The 26,042-nt window shown below is 51.4% G+C and overlaps 1 protein-coding gene and 1 long non-coding RNA gene across 2 annotated transcripts in view; one reads left to right on the top strand and one right to left on the bottom strand.

Moving 5' to 3' along the window:
- Positions 1-2,862: 2,862 nt before the first annotated feature.
- On the bottom strand, positions 2,863-6,361 carry LOC113908621. The gene is made up of 2 exons (XR_003515550.2): positions 6,198-6,361; positions 2,863-3,741 (listed from the first exon to the last, which is right to left on the bottom strand). It is a non-coding gene; the product is annotated as an uncharacterized LOC113908621 (long non-coding RNA).
- Positions 3,592-26,042, top strand: part of ANP32A (acidic nuclear phosphoprotein 32 family member A) — a 36,198-nt gene continuing 13,747 nt past the window's right edge. The window contains exon 1 of the mRNA XM_027568897.1: positions 3,592-3,817. Within this exon, the coding sequence (XP_027424698.1) occupies positions 3,764-3,817 (54 nt within the window). The 5' untranslated portion in view covers positions 3,592-3,763. The remainder of the gene's footprint in view (positions 3,818-26,042) is intronic.

Genomic DNA, 26,042 nt, shown 5'->3' with positions numbered 1-26,042 from the left:
TAAAAATCACATAAAATGATTGCTTTCGTGTAACAGTGCTTTTTCTCCATGTGCAACGCATTGAAAAGGTAACTTCAATAATTAAAAAAAATAAAACCATTCAATGCTTTATTAAGCAAATGAATTAATAGTTAACTTTTTAGATCCTGGACCTCAACATTCCTTTGCTATTCAAATCAAAATGCAGTAGTCTTCACATTTGTTACCATGGATTTCAAAAGAATAATCTACATTTCTAAAGCTATTTATATAGAAAGACAAAAGAGAACATAATTAAGCTGGAGTCTTTCCATAGCATTGTCTTTTGGGGTCCAGGCAGCAGAAGCATGATGTAGGTGAAAAAGTACTATGGCCAGGTTCCAATGTATGTGATTCAAGCTGAAGAACAAAAACTTGAACTGTGAATACATTAGTTCAGCTCAAAAAGTGAATGCTAACTAGAGGGTCTCCATCTTTGGAGATCAAACAAGGGCAAAGAGCTTAAATGGTAGCAGGATCACTGCGGGTTATTTATAAAACAGTACTTTGCAACACATATCAAGAAGCTAAGACACCCATTGCTCATACCTCTTGGAGAACAAAATAGGATGCTCATTTGTTTGGAATGGTTCTTGAAGGGAAATATTCTGGAAGGCAGGAAGAGAACTTTCCTTACTTGAAGGCCATCTTTCTCCCTATGGGCTCAAGCCTGTGAACTGTATCTCATTTATTCTTCTCAGTGTGAATCCAGTCCAGCTCTAGAAGTTACAGACTGCAAATACTTTTATAACCTAACTCCCATTATCAAATGGGCTTCTTTTCTTACTCTAGCTTCTGATACTCAGAACCATTCAGAGCATTTATTTACTACTATAATATGCAATGAAATGGAATTTAAGAAACAACTCTGCAAAACAAGGAATATAAGAGCCGTTTGGTCTTTTTTTTTTTTTTTAAACATTTGGTCCAGTAGCATGGGGCAAAGCTTTAGCTGAGTTAAATTCCCACTTCCTTTTGATAAGAAAAAGTCTAAATCAATAAACATCTAACTACAAACAAATCTATTTGTAAAAGTAAGAGGAAATCTGTTCTTTTAAAGCATTTTGGAAAGATGGAAAGTATTCAGTTGGTTATATATACTTTTTGGGTATTTCAACTTCTGTAAGATTGGAATCTAATGAAGCCTTCTTTCAATTTTCTAACACCATATACAAAATCTGTTACCAAAATGTATAAAAGACGCTTCTAAAAACAACTGTTAAGTTTAATGTTTTTGACTTAGTGATCAAGCCATCATTTTTTCAATTCCAACTTTAATTTGTTCCTGTACACTCTCTTTAACGGGGCTTTGGGCTTTCAAGTCATCCTCTTCAATCTTTGTATGATAAGGTGAGCTACTTGCTTCTGTTTAGCAGAGCTGGATCAGGAACATCTCTGCATTTGATTGGCTGGCTTTTAAAGGATTACTCCTGGAAAGCCACTGTTCGGTATCACATTGCTAGCAGTGTGGACTTAATTGTGGTTAAAAATTCAAATTGAGGACGAGTATTTACCATCAAAGAGAATGTAAACTTCAGTACTCCGTTGTTACATAGCTTCTATACATCATATTGACTTAATGTATGTGCGATGAAGAGCTCTATTTCAAAACAAACTTAAATACTATATCCAGAAATAACAACTGACTCTGGCAAAAAGAGGTAATTTGGGGTCCCTGTATGTTCTTTAACAAAGCCAATACAATTTAAAAATAAATGAATTCCAACTACACAAATTGAGTTCAGTAAGATGAACAAAACTGAGGAAGACAAATGTCAGCTAAGTCAAGTCAAATACATTATACTACTTATACCCAGATGAAATAAAACAATGACTTTCCATTTTTATTTTGCCTTTCCCAGTTACTCAGAATAAACTATCACTTTTCAAATTCCACCGATCGTTTTATCTGAAAGAAAAATTCACTGAGTAAAATGCTTAGCTGTAGGATTTTATACTTACAATCCATCAGGTTACAATAAAGTTACTACAGTTTCTTCCCCAGTGTGAGCATTCTGTATGTGCGTTTTATTTATTCTGTCACCTTCTATTTCCTTCTAAACTTTATATGCTCAAGAAAGAAACTGTATTGATGTTATGTAATAATACTTCAAATTTGCAACATACATACTGGTTTCTCTCTCCCTTGAACCCATGTGCCTGAAAAATAAACACACTGTATCCCCCCAAAACACCACCTTGGAGTGTATAAGGACCCGTATAGATCTGTATAAGTATAAGCACTGAAAAACAGTTGTGTGGAAGGGTAAAGATGTATCTGTCCTTGTTGACAACAATCCCCACGATTTATTAGCCACAGGCAGCCAACTTAGTAAATGACAAGGTCCAAGGCCTGGCCATAAGAAGTGGGTAACCCAGTGGAAGTGAAGGCTTTTAGGTCTTACAACTAATGTGATTCAAAAGAAGAAAAAAAAACCAACACCAACACCAACACCAACAAAAAAGCAAGCAAACCGTAAAACCTGGAGAAAGTCCTTCAAATAGAGCCTCTCTGGCAACTCAAATTGAACCAAATGATTCAGGTGGACGATTAGAATAAACTGTGCGCCGTTTTCTTTCACTAGGTCTACAAAGCCCATAAATTATGTTTGGTCCAGAACACCAGGAGTTATTAGCACCTTCCTTTTTCACTTTTTAATATTCAGTATATTCAGCAACAATCCTTAATCCATGGTCTTCATTCATTTATTGACTGAACAAGATCCTGGGTGCCTCCTGGTGATCGCTCCTTCCAGGCTGACCTTATATGACAGCAAACTGAAATGCCCCTCCGTGGAGGGTCAAGACCGCGAGGAAAGTCATCCAAAGGTGGACGCATCTTGCTTTCATTTACTTGTTTATTAGAGGGGCGGCGATGGCCGCGGCTGGACGAGGACGAGGCGAAGGGGCGCGCGGGCCGTGAGCCGCAGCCCCGGGGTGGGTACCCGCGGAGGAAGAGGAAGGCAGCAGCCATGCTCTACCAGCTCGGCCCGCCGGACCCAGAAAAATGACCAGCCCCTCCCCCACTGCACTCTTGACCCCTCCCCCTCTTTCCAGGCCTTTCAATCCGCCCGCCCGCTCGTCCGCCGGGCAGCCCCGGGGCCCCCAGACCTCGCACCGCCCGCCTCTTTCGCCAACCCGGTCCAGCGACGCGGGCAGGCCCGGGGTGGCCCTGCGAAGCCCTCGGCCGGGCGAGGACCCCGACCCCGACCCCTCCGACCGCGCCCCTCCCCCTCGAGTAACGCACCTGCGGCCCCGCCCCCGGCCAAACGCTGAGGCGGCGGCGGGCTGGCGAGGCCGAGCGGCTCGGCCCTCCAGGCGCAGTCACCTTCCCTTCCCCCGCCATTCTGCCCACCCCCCTAGCTCAGCCACCAAGCAGCCGTCGCGATCCTCAGCCGCCCCGAAATCTAAAGGGGTCCGTCTCCGGCACCACAACCAAATGGCTGAGCCTCCCTGGCCGGCTGCGCAGCCCGCCCATTGGTCCCTTCCCCCCCGCCGCCGCCACCATTGGCTGTTGCCCGGACACCCTCGGCAGCGATTGGCTCCAGCTGTTGCCGCTCATCCGCCGAACCTCAGGTCCCGCCTCCACCGTGATCAGGTTAGTGTGCGCCGCGGGTGCTGGGGGCTCGAGAACCGAGCGGAGCTGGTTGAGCCTTCAAAGTCCTAAAACGCGCGGCCGTGGGTTCGGGGTTTATTGATTGAATTCCGCCGGCGCGGGAGCCTCTGCAGAGAGAGAGCGCGAGAGATGGACATGGACAAACGGATTCATTTAGAGCTGCGGAACAGGACGCCCTCTGATGTGAGCATTTGCCAAAAATATCTCTGTCGGTCCATTCTCCTACTTTGTGTGTGTGTGTGCGTTGGGGGGAGGCACTTTTTTTTGAGGGGGGGCGCCCGGGAGGTGTGGGTTTGGGGGTCGGACTGCAAATGAATTGCAAGGTTGGGGGGTTGCAATGCCATCCGAGCATGTTCCGGCTGCCGCCGCCGCTGCCCTTGGTGTGTGACTACCTGTGCGTGTGCTCCCGCGTGTGCGAGTGTGGGTGCGAGAGTGTGCGTGCGAGTGTGCACCCACCGGGGGCCAGCGGGCGCACGCGTTTGGGTCGGAGAGAATGAGGCAAAATAACCCTCTGAGCTCGCTGCTCCCTTGACTCCGTCTGGGGGGAAGATTAACGAGGGAGGAGGAGGAGGGGGGCTGCCTCCTGGATTTAACAACAAAAAAAGGGGGTTTTATATTTTATAAATGAATCCCCCCTTCCGCCCCCCTCCCGCGCCTTCCCCCTCCCTTTCTCTCTCTCTCTCTCTCGCTCGCACACACACAATAAGTTTTGGGCTTCGCGAGTCCGGTTTAGTTTCTGATAAATGTGGGCCGAGGCCCCCGGGGAGAGCGCGTGGGGAGGGGGCTGCAGTGGAGTTGGGAATGGCTCGAGTTTAAAGTGCGTCTTCATTTCTTTGCAGTGATGAGGCGAGAGACGGGGGAGCCATATTTGTAACTTTGTAGTGTTCGTGAACGCGCCCTTTCTCTCCCTCCCTCCCTTTCTCTTCCTCCCTTCCTCTCCTCCTCTTTCTCCCTCACTCTTTCCACCCCACCTTCGGGCCAGATGCTGATGTTTCTTCCTTTCCTTCCGAAGGGAGGATAAATTGGAAGGGGGGAGGGATTTTCGAACGTGCAAAGGCACAGATAATCCCCGCGCCTCCCCACCTCGAGCGATCGCTATTGCAAGTTACCCGAAGGCTACGTCCCGGTCCCCCCTCGCCCCTGTTCCTTCCGGCCTCGCTAAGATGCCAGCCTTTGAGCCGTCGCGCCCCCCGGCCGGTCTTTCTCCGGGGTGGGCTCCTCGGCAGCCATTCGGCGCCTGGTTAATACACGGGCACGGGAAACTTTGTCAGGACGGAGCTGGCCAGACCTGGTGCCCGTGGTGGGTATTGGCTGGGTCCAGATTTATGCGGGCATAGGAAACACGCAGCTCCGGGATGGGAGTTTGCCTTCTGGTCGCCGTTATTGATTGGGCAGCGGCGGGAGTACGGCCGGAGGAAACTTACACGGATGGGAACTGGGAGGCTCGGGCGAAAGCCCACCCCCAAGGAGGGGGAAGGTGAGGGTGGGTTGCTCGAACGCTCGTTTGTATTTCTGTCTCCCTCTCGCTTTCAAACAGTGTTTTATGTGAGTTGGCTGGTCAGCGGAGGAGACCCCAGCTCTGGGGCGGAGACCCTGGCCGGCTCCTCTCCCGGCTCCTCCGGAGACCAGGGCGGCGCGGGCGGGAGGACCCTTCCTCCAGCCTCGGTGGCCAGGGTTCCACAGAGTTGGGAGTTTGGGGAGCACTCTGCGCTGACCTGTCGCCCCTTCAGCCCGTTAAAACCCGAATCCCTGGCGAAGGCAGGCCTTGCTTCCTCTTTTTCTCTAGTTCCTCCCCCAAACCTGAGTGAGACTTTTGAAAACAAGATCCTTTTTGTGCCCCCCCCATCATAACGCAGCTGTGGACTGTAGACGTGCAGTGCCTTATGGCGCGCAGGGCGGGGAGGGGGTGGCGGAGGGAGGGGAGGGGGTGCCCGCCGAGAAGGCAGGAGTTTCCGCGAACAATCTGCCGGCGGTTTGTCTTTCTCTGGCCGGTTTCATCCCGGCTTAGACCCCGAGCCGGAGGATTTGGGGGCTGGGTGTGGTGATGGGGGAGGGGGCCGGAGCCGCGGTCTTCCCGCGTACTTTCCGGAAGCCCCCCGTGCGGAGGGGGAAGGGCGCACTGTAGGGGGCCGGGGTCGTGGCGGGTGGGTGTGGAGGCGCGGTTCGCCCGGCCAACCCCAGCCACACGGCTGGCCAACTGGGAGCGAGATCGAAAGCGGGTCGAACCGGCTCTTTAAACTTCCCCGAGTATGTGCTGGGGGAGGGGAGCGCGCCGCGCCGAACTGGGAGCGATTTCTCACGCTTCGCCCCCTCGCCTCCGAGTCTCCCAGCCCACTCGCCTGCCCCCTGCCTCGAGGCGGAGTGGGGCGCGGGAGGGGATGGAGGGGGCACTTTCGGCACATTTGGGGAGGAGGGGGAGAGAGAAAGCTAGCTAATGAGGGACAAAAGGGGTGGGGGAGGAGGAACTATTTTTTTTTAACCGTTCTTAAGACAAATAGCTCTCGGAGAGCGCCCCCTGCGCCCCTCCCCGCCGCGCTCCCCCCCGGGGCCCCCTCACACCCACCTTCGGAGCCTCTCCCAACTCGGATCCGGGGGCTGGTGGCCACGCCGCGACGCCGAAATAGGACGAGCAGCCATGTTTCCCGGGTCTCGCGCGGCCCGCCCCGCCCCTCCCCCATGGCGCGGCCGGCGCCGAGCGCGGGGCTGCGAGTGCGGGCGCCGGGCTCCATGCGGGGCGCGGGCCGGCGGGCGGGCGGGCTGGCGCCGGGGCGGCCGGGCCTCGTGCGCGCTGGCCGGGCGCGGGCGCGCCGGGCCGGCCCCTGGCGGGCCTTCTGGCTTCCCAGCTGCTTCGGAGCTCGAGGTGTTTTGTTATTATTATTTTCGTGAAGGCCAGGCCCGCCGGAGGCCGAGCCCGAAGGGCGCCGAGGCGTTATTGGGGGGCAGGGGCGGCCGCCGGGGCCCTGCTCGCCTGTGGCACGACTGCCGGGCGCCGGGCTGCCATTTTGTCACCGTGGCTGTTGTCGCTGTGGGGTGGGGGTGCAGAGTCTTGCGCCATCGCCCCGACGGCCCCGGACGTGGAGGCAGCAGGGGAGGCCGGCTCCGGGGACCCCGGGTTGTGCTCTGGGCCCCGAGGGGGGTTCCCTCCCCGCGACAACGGCCTGAGGTTCTGCTGGAGCGTCGCGGCGGCGGTCGCCCTGGGAGGGCGGCGATCCTCCCAGCAAGTGCTCCCCCCCCCATCGCGCTCCCTATCTCCCCCGCCCCTCTTCTCGCCAGTGTTTCGCCCTTCCTCCCGCTGGCGTTTTAGACGTAGTTAAATGTGGCCCTGAAGACGTACTGGTCGCCCCGGAGTTTGCTCTTTCGGAGGAACTGATAGGAGGGTTGGGGGAGAAATTAAACATGAGGTTTTTTTTTCGGGAGGGGGGCGCGCGCGCGACTCTAGCGGCCCTGACCGGAGCCAAGGACGGCAGCCGCTTACCCGGGAGGGACGAGTTGTCGATGTGTTGGGGAAACGCCCTCCGGGGCTGGGCGCTCCGGGAAGGTAGGTCGCGCTCGGGGTTTCAGGTGGGTGTTGCAGCGCCCTGCAGTCTGCTAGGGGAGCCCCCTCCCCCCACCTTCCCTGCCCCTCCCCCTTTTATTTTTTGCCTTGGGGAAGGCAGTTTACGGTAGTAAACGTCACCCTAAACCGAAAAGAGAAGGGAATAAGGCTTGCTTTTTTAAAAAGTGAGTGGTGTCTTTCTGCCGACCGCCTTTCTGCGTCACGTCTCTGGCTTCTCTCCGGGACTTTTTAAAAAGCCAATGTCAGTGCTGGTTAAGCACCTCACTGGTTAAAGTCTGGTGTCTGCATGAGACTGGCTTTGATGGCAGTGCCCGGCAAAGGCTACCCAGGAAGCCAGGTTTTAACTTTGACCTTTGGAATACGTCGCATGATGTTTTCCAGGCTGACTTACTGCCTAATTGGGTTCATGTAGCCCGATACTAACTCCAGTTTATTCAAGCCAACCAAGGATCCCCAGGCAGAAAACTGAGCTCCGGCTCGGTTTGGTCATGGTCGGTTATGTTTTGTTAATGGATTGCTGCTGCTGTTAGTTTCGAGTCTGGGGGCTCCATCGTGAAGCTGGGTTTTGGAGCCCCCACGGACCTGAGTTTGAATTCTAACTGCTACAAAGAGGTACGATAAGTTAACCTCCTCTTTGAACTTTAGTTTCCTCACCTGTAAAAGGGGGGTGGTGATCTGGTTTAATGAGTAAGTGACAAAAGTGGCTCTATCTGGACCTGGCCCTCAGGTGCTCAGTCTGTGATAGTGTTACTGGAGAGATAACTGCGGTACCATGAGACACAACTTTGAGCTTCTCTCTGGTTCTGGACAACAACAACAACAATAATAGTGAATGCTCACACAGCCCCACCCTGTGCCTGGCACAGTTCTAAGTGGATTAGACAGATGAATTAATCTAGTCCCCACAGCAGCACTGTGAGGTAGGTACTACTGTTATTCTCGTATTACACACAGGGAAATTGAGGCATAGAGAACTTACCACAGCCAGTCGGCATACTCGGCTTCTTAGTCTCTGTTCTCTCCCCTGAAGCACCCTTTTTTGTCAGACACCGAGGGGAAGAGCTTTTTCTTCTCTGGCTTTAAAACAGTGCCACCTTATGAGGGCTTGAGTTTCCTGTCATTGAAGGTACAACATGAACCCGGGATGGCCTCCTGGTGGATGGTCAGGACCAGGGGCTCTGATACAGGGGAAACCATACACTTTCTGAGTTTGGTTTAGAACATCACATCTGTTTAGGCTGAAATAAGTCTGCCCTTTTAGGTGTTGGAGTATACATTTTGGGTAATGAGAAGACTCTTAGGCAGTGGTTTGTATGGGATTTTGCATGTAATGCATTTTCCATTTTTGTCACCATCTACAGTGAAAACTGAGGAAAATTGGCATGGTCTCTGTACCTAAGATGTAGTATACTAATAACAACTCAGGGATCACCTCCCTTAATTCTCCTTAACTCGTCAAGGTTAAGCAAAGCAGTGTGACATCCTCCATGTTGCGAGGGTGGTCACTTTATACAACAGAGTTGAGTTCTCGTCCCACTGTTAAGCCAGGGGCCCCTTTAGTTGGACAGTAGGGACTCTGAGAGTTGTATAGTCCATCAGGTCCCAAACATGGCCCCTCATCAGAATCATCTGGGGAGCATGTAAATGCAGATTCCACAAGGGTCGTGAAATTCATTTCAGGGTGAGCTGCGTGTTTCGGTATCATGAGCTAAGAATAATCTGGACACAGAAACGTTGCAATCAATGTGATGATGTGGAACATTTAACTTTGAATCTCCGTTAAGTGAAATGTTATCCCCCCAAAAGAATTCCACTTGTCTCGTTAGATGGTTAATAACCCTTCCACCCCCCAAAATGTATTCATTATAGATCTTGAATTTTGTCAATAAAAGAATTGTGGAAATCTGTTTTCTGTCATTATAAAAGTTCCTGTGTAGTATTGTTAGTTTTGTCTCTAGATAAAGTTTATTGTCTGGCCTATTACAGAGAAAGCTTGGCGATCCTTGTTTGGGGGGCAGTGGGATTGGAATCTGGGTTTGGTTTTGTTTTGTTTTTTATTTTTTATTAAACATATGGCAAGCCATTCATTTGGGTGGTGCTTTAGGAGTCTTTCCAAGTTTTTTTGTGTGTGCCCTTTAAGTAGTTGATGCTTAGTGGAAATTGACCTCGTTACCAGTTTAGAATTGAGTGTCCCTTCCATCTAGAAGTTCTTCTGTATAACCAACTAAAATTTCTCAGCTTTCATAGTCCGGAGTTTTTCAAAAGGTTTTTGCATATCTTGTAGTTAAATAGTTACTCTTAACATTTCAGATGTCTTAGGGCTTTGGGGCCTGCAGAAGGTGCAGCAGCTGTGTTCTCCATGGCTGACATCAGACCCTCAGAACACAGATCATTGAAAGCCACAGATAATCCTGCAATCTCTGGTTCTGCCCTGCTGCTCTCCCACCATGCATGTTTCCTGGGGAACATACCAGCAACAAAGTGGCTTTGAGTTTCAGCTTCTTTCTACCTCTAGCCTTTTGTGCTTGAGCTAATGAGCAGAGGGAATAGAAATAAGATTGGCCAGACCAAGGGGAGGAGGAGATAAATTCAAGGGGAAGAATCCCAGTTCCCATAAGTTCAGCATGTACTTTAAGGACAGCAGGCCGAAGACCCAGTTCCCTGTCTTGGCTGCTTGTGCACCCCCAGCCTTTCAAGGTCACTTTCTCTAGACTTAACACAGTCCTTCTTATTTGTAATACAGGCACCTACCTTAGCTTTGGGGGCTGATCATCCCAGAGCTTCAGTCCAAATTAATGATACCACATTGAAATAAGAAACTTGGGGCTGTGGGTGACCCTTTATGGGTATTGTATATGGGATACTCCACAGACCTGCCCCACTACCTTGGTGTAGTCGCTTGGGAGAGGAGCTCAGAGCTTGTTGCTGAGTGGTGATGAACCCTGGTCGAATGAACTTGGCCCAGTTGTTTGGCCTGAATTCTGACATGAAGAGGAGGCTCATTACTCTGGTGACCAGAGGGGGCCACTCCCTTCCAGATGGGTGCTACCATACCTCCCCACCCCGTTTTGACCTGCCCACCCCCTGCTCTCACTAGTCATCTAGTCTCCCAGGAAATATACGCCGTCAGTCCCCCATCACCACTACATTCTTCCCACAAATACAGGGAAACAGGGACCTGACTTTGAATCTTATACTCTTACGTTACATTGAAATACAATTGTACAAATGATAAATACCCAACAATGGTGTTTTCATTAAAGAGATGGAGTCTGGCAGGGATGGAAAATTGTGAAGGCATCTGTTATTCAGAACTTGTCATTTAATAAAATTTGTTGAAACAAGATGAGCAAAGCACCCATGGCCCTGGGCCACCTGCCCGGACATGGAAACAGCCTCCTTATATAGAATCAGTTGTCCTGATGATATTTGTTAATACAGAGTCTGTAAACAAGAAAAAATATCTTTGTTCTGCCACACCAGGCCCTGTCTTGTGCCCACTGGGCCACACCCTGCAACCCCTATGTTTCCACTCAGATTTATTTTGTTTTAGCCCCCCGACTGCCCTGGTATGCTCATCTGTCTTCTTTACCAGAACTTACTCTAGGCAGCAGATCTAAAAGATCAGCTTACTTACTCCACTATCACTTACCCTAATGTGGATTAAAGTCAAGGCTGTCTTTCCCAAAGATGTTTGTGTTTGGAGATTCCGGTTTGGTGAGGAAGTTAGCAGAGGACTGTTAGAGACTTGTGTGCTGTTCTGTTTTGCTACTAACTAACTTGGACAAGCTGCTGGGTTTCTCGGGGCCTCTCTTTCCTCTGCTCTAAAATGGGAGTATTGAATTAGATTGGTAGCTTTCAAAACTTCCTGATCCTAACATAAAAATGTTTCACACCACTACCCAGTGTGTACATACTTAACAGGTTACACAAAACAATGACAAGGTGCTTCCTTACTCCATGGAAAACACTTCTGTTCATTAAGAAAAAAAAGAAAAATAGTGTATTGGCTTTGACCCACAAATTGATCACATTGCTTGTGATTATTTGAGAGACATTAAAAGATGAATATTAAGATTCCTTCACACTCAAACATCTTGTGGTTTGATTTGGGAGAATGAGAGAATGCCGTTGGTAGCTCTGTGAAATCCCTCCAGGTCAATAGCGATTTCTCCTCCTTTTAAGCCAGCTCGTCCCTGGGCCCCCATGTTCTCAAACTGCACTCCTTTGGTTTTGTTCTAGCTCTTTCCCACCCCAAACCTTCTCATGGCGTTAAGGAATCCTTATCCTAAATTCCTACCCCAGGTGGATGCCTTCCAAGGTTCCTGGTTATGCCGGGGGCCCCCAGCCAAACATGCCCCCTCTTCTCTGCACACTCAACCACCGGGCTCCCTCCATGCTCCGTGTGCCACACACTGTGCAGGTTGCCTGCGGGCTCCCTTGTTTTCCAGCACGGAGGAGAGACTGTTGGGGAGAGAGGAGAGTGCCTTTGGCTCCTGCTTCCATGCAGACTACCTGGGTGGTGCATCCTGTCTCCCGCACTTCCAGCCATTTGTTTCAGCGAGAGGAGGTTAGAAGCCAGAGATTCGAACTTGGCTGAAGCCCCTTCCCCACAAGCAGTGCTATGGTAAATGTGTTGTTTCTGGATGTGAGCGTAGCTGTAGCATCCCCACCCCGTGGAGCTGCCCCCCACTGGACCCCAGGCGGTTGCTGAAGAGCGTAAGGTCACCGGCCGCCCTCTCCCTGACTGTGCCCTTGCTCCCTGCCCAGGGCAGCTGCATCGGACCCCCTCCCAAAACTGCGCTCCAACCCTGCCCCCTTGCCCTCCAGGCCACCTCCTCACCTCTCGCAGAAAATCCACACCTGGCTTCTGAAGAAATGCCTAGCCGGAATCTGTGCCCAGTTCCGCTGTCCTCGGGGTCTGGTCCGCTTCTGCCGCTCAGGTCCCTTTTGCCTCCTGGGCCACTCTGATCCTTTGGTCCCTCTCAAGCTTGGATGTTTCTCCCATCTCAAAGCAAACAGAAAACCTGACTTGATTCTTCCGTGTCACCGTAGCTGCTGCCTAGCCCTCTCTTCCCTTTTACAGTCAGACTTCCAGAATTGTCTAGAACCACCTTCTCCGTGCCCTCTCTTCTCTCACACCTCAGCCACCCCCCTCTGGTTGGCTTCCTAAACAACTCCAGAAAGACCACTTCACTGTCTTCCTGACATGATTCCTCAGCAGTGTCTGCACCCTTGACCTTCCTAGAGCCGTTCCCTCTTGTTCTCCCTTTCTCCAGTACGTCTCCTACAGCTCTGGCCACTCCTTGTTTCTGGGGTCCTTTGCCCTCCTCTGGGTAGCCATGAAGTATTGTGCCCGGACAGGCCTGGGCCTTGGGCCCTCTCAGTCTGCATTCTCCGGCCCTGACTGCAGAAGGGACCTGGCACTGTCTGCGATCTGATGTGGGCCTCCCAGCCCCGAAGTCCTGGCTCAGCTCAGGACCCACCACCCAATGTCTCCACCAGTGTCCAGAAAGAACCCTGGGCCTCTGTCACCTCCATCCTCCCGCAAATGCACCCATGATCTTCTGTCCGTCACAGGGTCCTGTCTATTCAAAATACTGTCCTCTCCTGCCTGCCAGCTGATGATCCTCACATCAACAGCCAGCCCCCTTGAGCCGTGCTTCAGACTTCAGCCAGCATGCTCTCACCAAAACACAGATGTAATTGTGCCGCTGTGCTTCGGATACATAGTGTTCTTAGGAGACCGTCCAAGAGCCTTATCAAGACCTTACTCAGGTCCTGCGTGGACTGGCCACGGCGTGCTCTCATCTTTTCCCTCACCGCCTTTATTCCTGCAGAACTACTCTGGGCCATAACTGCCACCACAGTCACCCACTTAGCATCTAATTGTCTCCACCAGCTCCCTCACCCTCCACCCTCCTCGGCTCTGGGTCTGGTTCTTTTGTTATGAAACTCTTAGAGAAATTTCCTTCACAGAGCTTCAGTTGGTAATTATACATTCTTGAATGTGAGTGTTTGCATGAGCATTTCTGTCCCTCTGTGTAGCCGCATGATTTAAAGGCCCCGTTTTTGGTACACGTCACCATGTACCCTCAGCACAGCACTGCCCTTGGCACATGGTGGCCATTCTAGAAATGTTGGTTGATTGAAGAGACCAGGGTGCTTGCATGTTCTTGTCATTGTCATCACCTTCTGTCTGGAAAGCCAAGCACAAGCCCCTGAAACAAAGCATCGGAAACAATGTAGGGTTTGTTTACCCCCCCCCACCCCCCGCCCTGCTCTCCCCCGGGTGAGGGAGCTTCTGCCTCTGGGATGGTGAGTCACGCTTTCTTAGTACCCTGTGCTCCTCAAATTTTTCTGGTTCTTACAGCCCTAGTGTAAAGAATTTGAACCTCGGCCCTAGTTTGTCTGCCTTTTAGTTAATGGATTGTTCACATACACCATGTGTACATGTGTACATTATAAAACACACCACCAAAAAAATTAAACCTCAGAAGCAGACATTCAAAAATATTTAGAAGTCCTAATATTTTCTTCCTGCAGGTCAGTGGATTGTGTTGGCCGGTCCACTTGGGAGACTACTCTTCTAATCTGTGGCTGGTTTTATTTTTAATTTGGTCATGAAGGTCCATGCTGTGTTAAGACATGCCTGTACGTTACCCAGCACTCCGTCCTTACACAGAACTTCCCAGCTCTGGTGTGTGTGATGGGTTTAGGGGTGGAGAGCATTCTTAACCTTTCTGTGACAAGCAGGGGAAATGCAGCGGTCTGCCAGAGATCCCTAGCAAGCGGGGTGCCCTCTGCTTGCTTCGGCTTGGTGCACAGACCCACCAAAGCCCCCTCGGGCCGTCCCTGAGGGTCTGGCAAACCCCTGTGCCATGTCTGCAGATGTCTTGTGAGGCTCACAAGTGTCTGAGGTGAGGTGAGAGGGTTCGATGAGCAGCAGACGGAGGCCAGTCAGAGTGGGGGAGAGGAGACTTTTTCCTGCTTGTCCTCAGGCTGGGAATAAGGGAAAAGCAGGGTCTGCTGCAGGCTGGAAGGACAGGAATGGAGAGCCAGAGTGAAGTCTGGAGGAGAAGGGCCTGTGGTGTGTCTGTGTGCACAGCGTTGAGCTGAGATTCTGCAGTCAGAAGTGTTCAGGTCTCCATCGCTGAATTCTGCTGCCTCCCTCAGAAGTCATGAGAGAGAGAGTTGTGTGTGTCTGTGTGTCTGTGTGTCTAGGCGGGTGGTGGGGTTGAGGCAAGAACCTGTAATAGTAAATTAAAGGGATTCCTTACAGGTTTCTTCAGGGGCATGTATCCCAGGGAGGCACTCATCCCCCATTATGTAACCAACTTTCTCTGTAGCTGCTGGCCTCACCAGCAGGCCCAAACGGTGTGGCTGTGGAGGGAGGGAGGCTGTGGGGAGCCCACTTTCACTGACACGGCCTGTATGCCCAGCATCCAGAATGATGCAGGGAGTTCCGTGAGTGCTGCTTAAGAATCTGGGTAGCAGATTGAATGCACTGAACCCAGTTTCTGTGTTCTGGGTGGGGAGTGGGTTACAGACGGATGGAGTGATGTCTCTGTGGTGGGTTGGGGAGACAGAGCACACACCGGACAAAGAAGGGATGCAGCTCGAAAGGCAGATTTCAGCCCCAGCTGTGTATCCGAGCCACCAGGGGACCATTTTAAGAAATTCCCAGGCTCTACCCAGCTACAGAATCGGCCTCCGAGGGTGGTGCCCAGTCCGTGTATTTTTAGACTGCTCTAAAGGGGGCTCTAAAGCGCAGTTGGGAACCGCCACATTGAGGCAGGGTGCAGAACTTCACAGCAGGTAGGAAGAAGTAAACTGAGTGGATGTCAAAGAAGAGGAAAATGGAAGAAGGAAAAGAGGAAAGAAGGATGTGGAATTCCAGCCACTGGGGTGCCCGGCTCCGGTCCTTGGCCCGGCCCCCCTCACGCACCCACATTCCGGCTCCTCACACTTGTACGCTGGACCTGTCCTGGTCTCTTATGGGGCTGCTACTGGAGCACCCAGTGGCATCTCTTGAGCAAGCCCGGAGTTGGCCCTTCCTCCTTCCCCGGGGAACTGAGAGGCCAGGGGGCCTTGTGTAAGAAGGAGGGGACCCAGAGCCAAGCAGGCAGGTGGAGGGGGCAGTGCCCGAGCTGCCGTGCTCCACTGTTTGAGGACACCCGGCAGGTTTTCTGTGAGCCTCGGCTGCCTGGTCTGCAAAATGGTGACTAACAGTAATAGCTGGTTCCCAGGGGTTGTGGTCAGGACTGAAGGAAATGTTTGTGCCAGGTGTGTGTCGTGATTGCCCCTGGAGGCAAGGGGATTCTAACCAGCTTGGGCTTGAAGGAGCTGTTTGAACAGGGTTGGGGAGGGGGCAGCCCGTCTGAAGAAGGCCCTTGCTCGGCGTCTGGGCCTGTGTGTGGTGGGAGCAGTTTTAAGGAGAGCTGTCTTTGCCTGCCCCAGAAGGAGGCCCCCCTTGGAGCTGCTCTCATAGGTGGGAGGGGGCGGGGGGCTTGCCCAGGCAGGAGACAGCCCCGTGTTTCTGTGGAGGTGGGGCTGGTGGGGCTGTTGGAGCTGCAGACATCCCCTGCCCGAGGGCCTCCCTTTCCCTGCGGAGTTAGGGGGAAGGGGCTCTCTGCCTGGCTTGTCTTTTTTTTTTTTTTTCCACAGTTTCTTTTTTTTTTTAAAGATTTTATTTATTTAATTGACAGAGAGAGAGAGAGAGACAACGAGAGAGGGAACACAAGCAGGGGGAGTGGGAGAGGGAGAAGCAGGCGTCCCGCAGAGGAGGGAGCCCGATGCGGGGCTCAATCCCAGGACCCTGGGATCATGGCCTGAGCCGAAGGCAGTCGCTTAACCAAGTGAGCCACCCAGGCGCCCCTGCCTGGCTTGTCTTTTCTGGAGCACTTGTTCCCTCCTGCCTCTCAGAACTCCAGGTCTGCCCCACTCGGGCCTCTGTCATTCACACAGCTCTTGAGAGGTCTCCTCCAGGAAGTCTTCCTCTACTCACTGGAAGAAAGGGTGCGATTTGCACCCCTCCCAGGTGACATCAAGAGGTGGAGGTCCCCGGGACTCAAGCTGTGCTCTCCCCTGAGCTCATTCCGGTGGCACCTCCCTGGAGTGTGCATGGTGGCTCAGCTCTCCGTGGGGTCAGGTCAGTGTTTCCATATCCCCCTACTGGAGGGTGCTGTTAAGGGTTTGCAGGGACAGGCACAGCTCCCCTGCAGCTGGGTGCATCAGGAAGGCTGTGTGGTGACGTCATGCGTCTCCAGCCTCCCGCCTAGCTGCCTGTGGGAAGGATCTGTCTGTTCTGGCACTGGGGCCTGTTCCATATGGACAGCCAGGAATTGGCCATCACAGTCACCCAGGGTGTTCCTGCCACTTCTGCATGTCTCCTTTTCCCCCTGGAGATTTGGGTGCACCCCAGGCGTGGCCTGGGGGGGTGGGCAGGCGTGCACTGTGGTACAGCTCCCCAGCTGTGTCTGGGAGGCTTGAAGAATCGTATCTGCAGAGGTTGGCCTGCCGCCATAATGAATGGGTCTGCTCCTTCTAGCCCCTGTTTGCGGCTCTGTTGCAGATATGCCTCTGTGTGTCTTGGTCAAGAGCGCTGCTGTGTCTGTACATTTAGGTGTGGTCTGTGAGTCTGGGGAGGCTTCTAGGGTAGGGCCCTCCAGGGCTGCTGATTTGGGTGGGGGTAGAGGCACTGCGGTTATGGGAGCAGAAACGGAATGCTGTCCTCCTAAAGGGAAGGAGTACGTGGTTCAGGGCAGGCATTTGGCCTCCGTAGGCGCTTGGGAGTCTTCCCTCAGTTCCAGTGGCCAGTGTGGTCACTGCCACGAGTGGCCACAGGGGAGGATCTGATGTGGAAGTGAAAATACACTTTTGCGTTTGACCAGTGGCCATAGACTCCGACAAGGTCTGGATCCTGGTCTGCAAGGTGCCCTCTGTCCTGGGAAAGCAGACTTGGGTCGGGCAAATGCTTTGCTAGCTCTGGGAGGTTTATGAAGGCCACAGATGCTAAGCAGCACTTGGCCAGCTAATGTCTGATGGTAACCAGAGTTAGAAGCGTGATTTTTTTTAGATAGAAAATGCTGTGGAGGGGCGCCTGGGTGGTCAGTCGGTTAAACATCTGCCTTTGACTCGGGTCATGATCCTAGGGTCGTGGGATCGAGCCCCACATTGGGCTCCCTGCTCAGCGGAGAGCCTGCTTCTCCCTCTCCATCTGTCTGCCGCTCTGCCTACTTGTGCTCTCTCTCTCTGTTAAATAAATAAATAAAATCTTAAAAAAAAAAAAAAAAGAAAATGCTGTGGAGGGGTCATTCACCTTCACATATGGATTGAATGACCGTTGTGCGCTGGGTCTTTTCTGGGCATCCTGGATACAGCAGTGGACTAGACAAGCTCATCCTCTGTGCTGCCCACATGGGGGATCCCTGTTCCGCTGAGGGAGATGGTCAATAACCTAAAAGCAAGACTGCTGCTGTGCTACATGCCAAGAAGACAAAGCTGTGTTATAGGGAATGTGTGAGCCAGGAAGGCCTCTCTGAGGAGGTGGTATTTGAGCAGTCACTCGAATAACCTACACTGGACATCTGGTCCCGGCGAGCCAGAACCTTAGAATGTCTGCTCTCGAAGTACCTGCGAGTCACCTTGCTGATGAGCAAGCTGAGGCCCAGCGAGGTTAAGATGCAGATTCATGAGGCGATAAATAGGAAAGATGATGTGATAGGGGAGGGGGACAGGACATAACTGGCCAGTACTCTGCTCACACCAATATTGGGCATTTACCCGGGCCAGCTGACCCTCTGCCTTTTCATCCTGGAATGGCTTTTATTATCCTGTCAGGACTCAAGCTTTGAAAGATCGGTAAAGATCTGTACTTGCAAATTTGTATTTGTTAACAATAGCAGACTTGATTTTCTCATTTATGACTGGTGAGTTGGGGCATGGGGGGCAGAAAGTTGAAGCACATCTTGTGTCCACCAGTCAGCGCTCCAGGCAAGGGCTCACCACCTGGTGTTGGTCTCTCCCTGCCGAGGCAGAGATGTGGCCCAGTTTGGGTGACCGCAGGCTCCTGCCGCCCATCTCCGAGGGATCTCCACAGTTCTTTCTGAAAGAGCCGAATTTCTCCGAGGATCCCGTTGCGACTTTTGGGATTCCATCTGGCCCTCCCAGCCTGGTTCGAGGGTCCAGGTGCCTCTAGGGGGGCTGAGGAGACCCTACCGTTGCCTCTGACCAAAGCTGGTGAGGTAGGACCCAGAGGGCCCCAAGGGCTTATTTTCAGGGAGAAACACACAGTAAAATCAGGTCATAGAACCAGCCCTGACCCACCTCTTCTCCCAAGGACCAGCCTTAATTGGCTGAAAGTTTTCGTCTAGAAGAAGGTGTCCTGCATGAAGTTGAAAGGAGCTTCTGGTGAAGTAAGACTTCATTAATTAGCCTGTTAGGGAAATGGCTTCCCATTATTATGGGGGCTGGATAAATTTGATGACCACTGTTCTCCTTTGGGCTTCTGAAGGGAAGGCACTAGATTTTCATCCTTGTACTAAATACTGAGAAAAATGTAGTATCTTTTGCAAGCATTTTGTTTGTTTCTAAGTATTGAGTATTTATGTGCCAGGTACCATATTTATTATTTAATCTGTACAGAAATGCTGTAAATGGAATTATTCCCACTTTAACAGATGAGGGAACTGAGGTTCAGACAGCTAGTTAAGGAACTAGCTCAAGGTCACATCCTACTGAGGAGCTGTGCTTGGGTGCAAAGCCAGGTCATTGACTTCAGAGCCACCTCGAATCTTAACTGTGACTTCCCCCATCTTCCCAGCCACTTTGGGGCTGCTGCTAATATGAAAATGATCTAGATTCCTGACTTTATTTCCTTATCTTCTCTATAAAATCTGCTGCATTTGTTTTTCCCTAGGAGGGTGAACATAGGATACCAGCATTTCTGATTTTATTTATTTTTTATTTATTTATTTATTTTCAAATTTTTTATTTATTTATTTGACAGAGAGAGACACAGTGAGAGAGGGAACACAAGCAGGGGGAGTGAGAGAGGGAGAAGCAGGCTTCCTGCGGAGCATGGAGCCTGATGCGGGGCTCGATCCCAGCACCCTGGGATCATGACCTGAGCCAAAGGCAGACGCTTAATGACTGAGCCACCCAGGCGCCCCAGCATTTCTGATTTTAAAAGGTATTTTATTGTGACATAAAACACATAAAAGTAAAGGAAATAAATGTGAGGTTCGATAGATTTTTCTCCTTTGGATTTTTTCCCCCGTAAAAAAGAATTTTACATTGTCAGGGAAATCCCAGCAAGGTCAACTCTCCGTGTACCTTCCCTTTTGCCTTTCTGTGCCAGGGTCTTACTTGTCTGCACTCTCCCTCGTGGCTCTGACATAACTTCAAACACGCGGGCTTAGGCACACAGAGGAGAAGCATACCTGGGGAGCCTCAGAGGACTGTAGAGGGTCTGAAAAGTGGGAGAAGACCAAATCCTTTTCCAGTAAAAGTAGGCTAAGACAATTAGGGGCTTAGGTGCTGCCCCAAAAACTTAAGTAGCAGTGCATTCCAGCCTTAGTAAGAAGACCGTAGTGGTGGCTGTGGGAGGGGCGTGGCCGTGCGTTTTGCCTGCCTTGTGGTAGGCAGGACCCCTCCTGGACCCCTCCTGGGACGGGAGCCAGGCCTCCCCCTTCCTGGGCACCTGCTGCAAGCCTTGGATCATATTAGGTATTTGGCAAACAATACTTTTTTTTTTTTGATCCTCTAGAACACCCCTAAAGTATACATATGGCCATCTATTACCAGATAAGGAGACTGGCCCTCGGGGCACATGGAGCTGCCCCTGTGAGTCCCTTCTGCTTGTCCCTCCAGACTGGACAATCCTGGGGCAGAAGGCAAGGATGCCTTTATCATTGGGTCCCCAGTGCCTGCTGCGGTGCCTGGCATTTGGTAGATTCTAAGTATTTATTGAAGGAATAGAGGTGACGTTACTTGTCCACAGTAGCTGTAGTGGTGAACCCATTAAATTGTAGGCCCCCAAGGCTCTGGGACAGCTGCTTTGTGGGTCAGAAGTAGGATCTGATTCCAGCTCTTAATGGTTAATAAGTTGGGTGAACACAAAATGACATATGTGGCCGCTTATCTAAATTGCAACATTATTATAGCAAAAGATTGGAAGCAACCCAAATACTCATCAATAAGGGGCTGGTTAAGAAAAATGATGGTACATCCACACAATGGGACATGATGGAAATAAGAAACGAGGAAGGTTTTCATGTACTGTATTACATGAACTTCACGAAAAAAAGGAAAGATCAGTATATAATATGCGAGTTTGGGGTAAAAGGGAAAAAAATAAGATTTTGAATTTGCTTGTATATCTGTCAACAAACTCTGGAAGGATACTTAATGGGTGGGATGGTTAACAGGGCAGGATGGGGAGGAGAATTAACTGTGTATCTTACGCTTTTTGGTTGTGAAGCCATGAGAATGAATGATACTTATTCAAAAAACTAAAAAGAAAAAAAAATAATGGAAGTGACTTTGGACCCGCTATTCTATCTATCTGGGCTTCAATCTCCCCATCTGAATAATGAGGTGATTGGATTAGAACAAGGCTTCATGTGGAGGGGAATGTTGTATATATTGGGTGTGTCTCTGGCTTTTGTGGACTTTTCCAGGAGATGCTGACCCTGTCCTAGGGTGGTCTGCAGTCCCTTCTGTTGGTGGCCTGGATCTGGATGGGCTCAGGCTGTTTGAGAAAGGCTGGGGTGATGCCGAGAGCAAGCGGCCTTCTGCAGAGGGGTGGGCCTTGTTGCTGTCCCCATTCTTGGCAGTTTGTCCTCTGAACACCCTGCCCTGGTGTGACTCAGTTGGTTCTTCCCCCAAACAGGAGGATTACAGTGAAGAGAGACTGTTCTGGAGCGTTCTGGCAAAGTGCTGCAGTTTAATAGGAAGAAAAATGGCAGAATGTTTTCCCAGGTTATTTTTAATGCTTTTCAGTTCAGCAAACATTAATTGAGAGCTTAAGTGCAAGGCAGTATGGGGGAGTGAGAGCTACATAACACCTTGTCTCTGCTCTCCAGGGTGTGAAGTGAGAAACTTAAGTGTAAAATCCCTCCTCATACCCCCCAGGACTGCACAATTTACCTCATCTGTGGGATTGGTAGGAATTCTCCCCATTTCACAGACAAGGAAATGGAGTCTCAGTGAAGGCTTTCCCAAAGCCACACAGTTCCCAAGTGATAAAGCCTGGAAGCAAACCAGAATTTCTCTGACTGCTTTTCATGAGCCCCAACACTTGTAATCAGAATATTCTGCCACAGGATATTTCCCAGAGGTGTGTGTCTTAGGCCCGTTTCTGCCTGGAAATACCGGGTGAGCACAGCCCTCAATAAACCTCCTTCACCGGTTTCCTTTATGGAACGGCCGTGGAAACCTCAGGCTTATGGGTGCATGTTGAGCCTTATCCCCCTTTGCTGTGGTCCCAACAGTTCTGCCCTCCACTGCCTGGGAAGCTCACCACCTTACCACCAGTTAGGTGCAGAATGTCCCATCTGTGCGTAAGGGTGGATGTGACAGACAGCAGCTTTCTTCCCAGCCCATCCTCATGCCACCCCTTCCTTTCCTTCCCTTCTTCCACAAATTCTGTTGCTGCCACCTGTCATCCTAGCTGTTTCCCAGAAGAGCCGCCCATGCCCCCCACTCAGGGTCTCTGCCCCCCCTGGCTGTTCCCTGTACCTGGAAAGTTCTTCCCTTGGACTTCACTTGGCCTCAGTCACTCAGAGCCCAGGTCTTCCCTGGCCACCCTTTCTAGAGTGATATCCCTTCCCACTGTTGCCGTACCCTCCCTGGTTTTTTCCTGTCTGGTATTTGCATATATTACATATAGCTTACGTGTACTGGTTTATTTTCTCACTCACCGCTAGCATGTAAACTCGTGGAGCCTGGCTAGTTTCGCTTAGCACTGTGTCTCTAACGGGATCTCTAACACCACCCTAGCACAGGTGCCCAGCATCTCATCGATAACTCTGTAAATATTGTGGAGTAAATCGCCCTGTGGCCTAACCAAGTCACACTTCTTTAAGGAGGAAAGAAGCAAATCATAGCATCTTTTTAAGAGGTGAAAACTACCCAAGGCTTTTCTCTTTGCAGAGCTCCATCATATAATATTAATTTATTTAATAATTGTTCGGCACTGTGTCTGTGTAGAGGCCTCTGCAGACGGTCACTTAGCAGCCTCTGATTTGTATGCGTAGGGAGACAGTGCACGGAGTTTTCAGTGCAGCCCGTTCTTTTGTGGGACAGTCGTAATGATTTTAAAGACTCTTATTATAGTTTACATGGGGCCGAAAACTGCCTCTCTCTAATTCCTGCACACTGATCTCCGTTCTTGAAGCGCTGGAGAACATGGAAGAAACGGACTTCGGCGTGCACATACAGTCCTTCAAACAGTTGGAGAAAGATGGCTTATCGCAAGGCACCCCACCCCCTGGCCATATCACTGCCGGTTCCTTTGACTGTCCTTCCAAGTGCCTGCGGCTCCCAGGGGCCTTCCCATCCTCGGTGCCTTCCTCAACTGCGTTCGGCTTCAAGGTTCAGAATTTAAGGTTTAGTCCCGTCGGAGCAGTGTTTTGGGACCCTGACTGAGGAACCTTGGCCCTTGTTGACTTGTCTCTGTCCACACAGCCTGGGATGGCCTTGACTGCTGAAGACAGAACTGAGTAGGTTCTTCACGCTGTCTCTTGAGCGGTTGGTTCAGCCCCTCTCTGACTTCCAGAATCATAAAGGTTGTAAGGTCTTTGGTTTTGGCTTTTAGCATTTTGAGATTACAGCAGCTGTAGTAAGTCGGAGAAGAACAAGGAACCTGACCCAGACCCTATTTTAAAAGATAGTAAATACGGGTCAAGTTCTGTCTCTAGAATCCCCGCAAAGAGGGTGGAACTCTGGGAGTCAAGCAAAATGTGTGGAGACTTTAGCTCTATCGCTTTTTCCCCCTTTTTCACTGCCTGTGGCTTTTTTCAGGGTCTGTCTCTGCCTTCCGCATTCCTTCCTCCTCGCAGCCCCTCGCTTCCCCGTTCCTTCCTCGCCCTCCTGCCACTGCTCCCCCTCCCTGCCCTGCCAGTTTGCAGACACCGGTTTGCCTGCGTCCCTCGCTAATACTTTGACCCTAAGCCTTTCGTTTACAGACTTAGGCAGGCAAGTTGCACGTGTCACATCTCTTTCAAGGAGAAAGAACGGACATTAAATTGCTTCGTATGTGTGACCCTTGGCTGATTTGTTCTGTGGCCCTGGATAGAAGAAACTTCAGCCCCCAGCTTTAGGCTCTTGTGCCAGATTGGTTCCCGTGTCTGCCCACCTTGGCGGCTTCGGTGGGTGGTTGGACGGGAGGGCTTCAGTGGCACGCTATTTGCTTGCTTCTGTCATTGCCACTCCCACCGTCGTCTTGGGTAGAGGGGTAGAGGTGGCAGGGAAGGAGGCCACTGAGCCTTTCTCTGCCCCTTCTGCCCCTGCAGCGCTGCTGGGGTTGTGTGCAGATGCAGGAGGGAGGGGGGGAGGGGGGAGGAGGGCCAGGATCAGGCCTGGGGCTCTCTTCCTCACAGCTGTTTTCCTTCTCCTCCTTTGTTTCCTCTTGCTTCAAGGAGTTCACCCCAGAGAGGCCCGTGACTTTGGGGTGTGGGCCCTAAATTGGGAGAATGGAGAACAGCCCAAGGACTGATTCCATAATGGGCTAACTGTGTGACCTTGGGTGAGTCACTGGGTTGGTGTCCACTGAGCTTCATCATTTGCCGGAGGAGCTGGATTGGATCCAGTGGCTCCCTAGAGGTGGTGATGATGGGGTCCTTGGCTTCTCTGAAGCGCTTTTGAACAGCCAGCTAGAAATTCCGGCCGAGGCACATCCAGGGGCTGTGGGAAGCGGCCTGGCCTCTGAGTCTGGGTAGTGTGGAGTCTTCTCAGATGGGCTAAGCTGCTGGGCCGGGCTGGGCAGAGGCTTGACCTGCCAGCTCATGGATCCCCGAGGAGTGAAACTGAGGAAGCCAATGAATTAACTTGTTTCACAGGCTGTTCTTCCACATCGGGGGCCATGGGGACTGGGTAGCTGTCAAGGTCCACAAGGGACCCACGGCAGAGACCCTGTGCCGTCTTTTCAGACCGTGCTGACTTGACTCCAGTGACATTTCCACAGCACACAGCCCCTGCTGTCCACAGGTGATCCCAGCTGGGCTAAAGATCCCCGAATCTGATTTCAGGGGGTCCAGGAAGCCCTGTTTGTGGATTTGCCTAGGAGTGGAATTAGGGGGATGCTTGGCTTCGGAAAGTGAATAAGGGGTTAGTTAGCCTTTTAGTATCTAGAAGATTCTTCAGAGCCATTGCCCACCCCCACTCCATTCTTGGCCCTGGCTTGAGTGACCCAGTCCAGTTTGACCACTTAGCAAGTGTTTGCTGAAGGCCAGCGCCGCTGGGCAGAGCACCAGCGGGGAACACTGAGACTTCAGACCTTGGTAAGGCGGTGTTTGGAGGAGAGACTGCAGGAAGAAGGGCTGCCGGGTGCCCTGTGGCCAAGCAGCGGCTCTCAGAGGGCCCTGGTGGACAGGGGCCATTTCCCCAGGAGAGGGATAGGATGGGTAGAATTCCAGTCGTCTGTGGATTCAACGAAGTCATGTCTGGGGAAGCACTTGGGCAACTGTCACGTGGGAAAGAAATGCCAGGTGGTGTCACCGTGTTGGCTGCAGGGCAGAGAGGTGAGGTGGGGACAGACTGCCTTGGGAAGAGGCACAGGGTTCTTGGTCCCGGAGCACTGGCGGCTGGGAGGCTGTGAATCCTCCTCTGGCTTTGCAATCCCCATAGCCTTTAAAGGCTGTGGACCAGGAGTTGACGGGACATGACAGGACTTGATCAAAGCAGTGTTTTAGGAAGATGGGCCAGGATTAGCCCCTCTGCTCTCCGGGCCTTCCTTTTCCGTCTCCTCATGGCTTTTCTGTTGCAGGGGCCAGTGCTGTGGCTCTTTATAAGATCATCATGGGCAGTGTGGTTTTTGTATGAAGCATAGCATTGTCGAGCAGGGCCTAGGACCCCATGAGCTGAGCTGCCTGCTCCCTGCTGCCCTGGGAGATGGCAGACATCAGATGGGACGATGCCAGACTCCTACATTTGGAACCCAACACCCTGGGCCTCTGGGGGCTGTTTTTGTGATCCTGGTGTGCTTTAAGAGACTACACGATTGATTTTTGTGTTTCATTAATTGCCTGGGGCCCCAAATTTTCCTTTCTGGCATCCCTCAGTGATGAAGCCTGGGCTCTTTTGGTCCATGAAATCTCCCACTTCCTTTTGGGGAATAGAGGCTGAGTTTGGATGTGAGGTGGGACTTAAAGTATATGGACCCACAGAAGGGGGTCTCCTCTCCGTGCTCAGGCTCCATTGTCCAGTGTGTGAAGTAAGGGACTGGCAGAAACCCAGAGAAGGATGTGACTTCCCCCAAGGCACACGGCAAGTTACTGGCAAAGTAACCAGGGTCCATCCAGGTCATCAGACTGCCTGATGAGCATCCTTTGCACTGTACCTCCACGCTTCTTGTCCCCCTTTCCTTCTCCTGGTCCCCATTTAGATACACCTGCTGGGACCAGTGCCTTCACTGGACTCTGCTTCAAACTCCTGCTTCATCACACCCTCCAGGACTAAAGGTGGGAAGGAACGGCCACGGAGAAGAGGTAACCTGCTAGATTGCCAGTTGATCATGTCCTCCACCAGTTCCAAAAACCTCATCTCTCCCTGTTCCCACTCCACCCCCTTCGCCTAGCAAAGTCAGACCAAGACAACTCCTCCCCACTTTCTAGGCCTAGGCAGCCTTCT

Source organism: Zalophus californianus, chromosome 6 (assembly GCF_009762305.2).
Source record: "Zalophus californianus isolate mZalCal1 chromosome 6, mZalCal1.pri.v2, whole genome shotgun sequence".
In the NCBI taxonomy this organism is placed as follows: domain Eukaryota; kingdom Metazoa; phylum Chordata; class Mammalia; order Carnivora; family Otariidae; genus Zalophus; species Zalophus californianus.
This window is presented reverse-complemented; position numbering and strand designations above follow the sequence as displayed.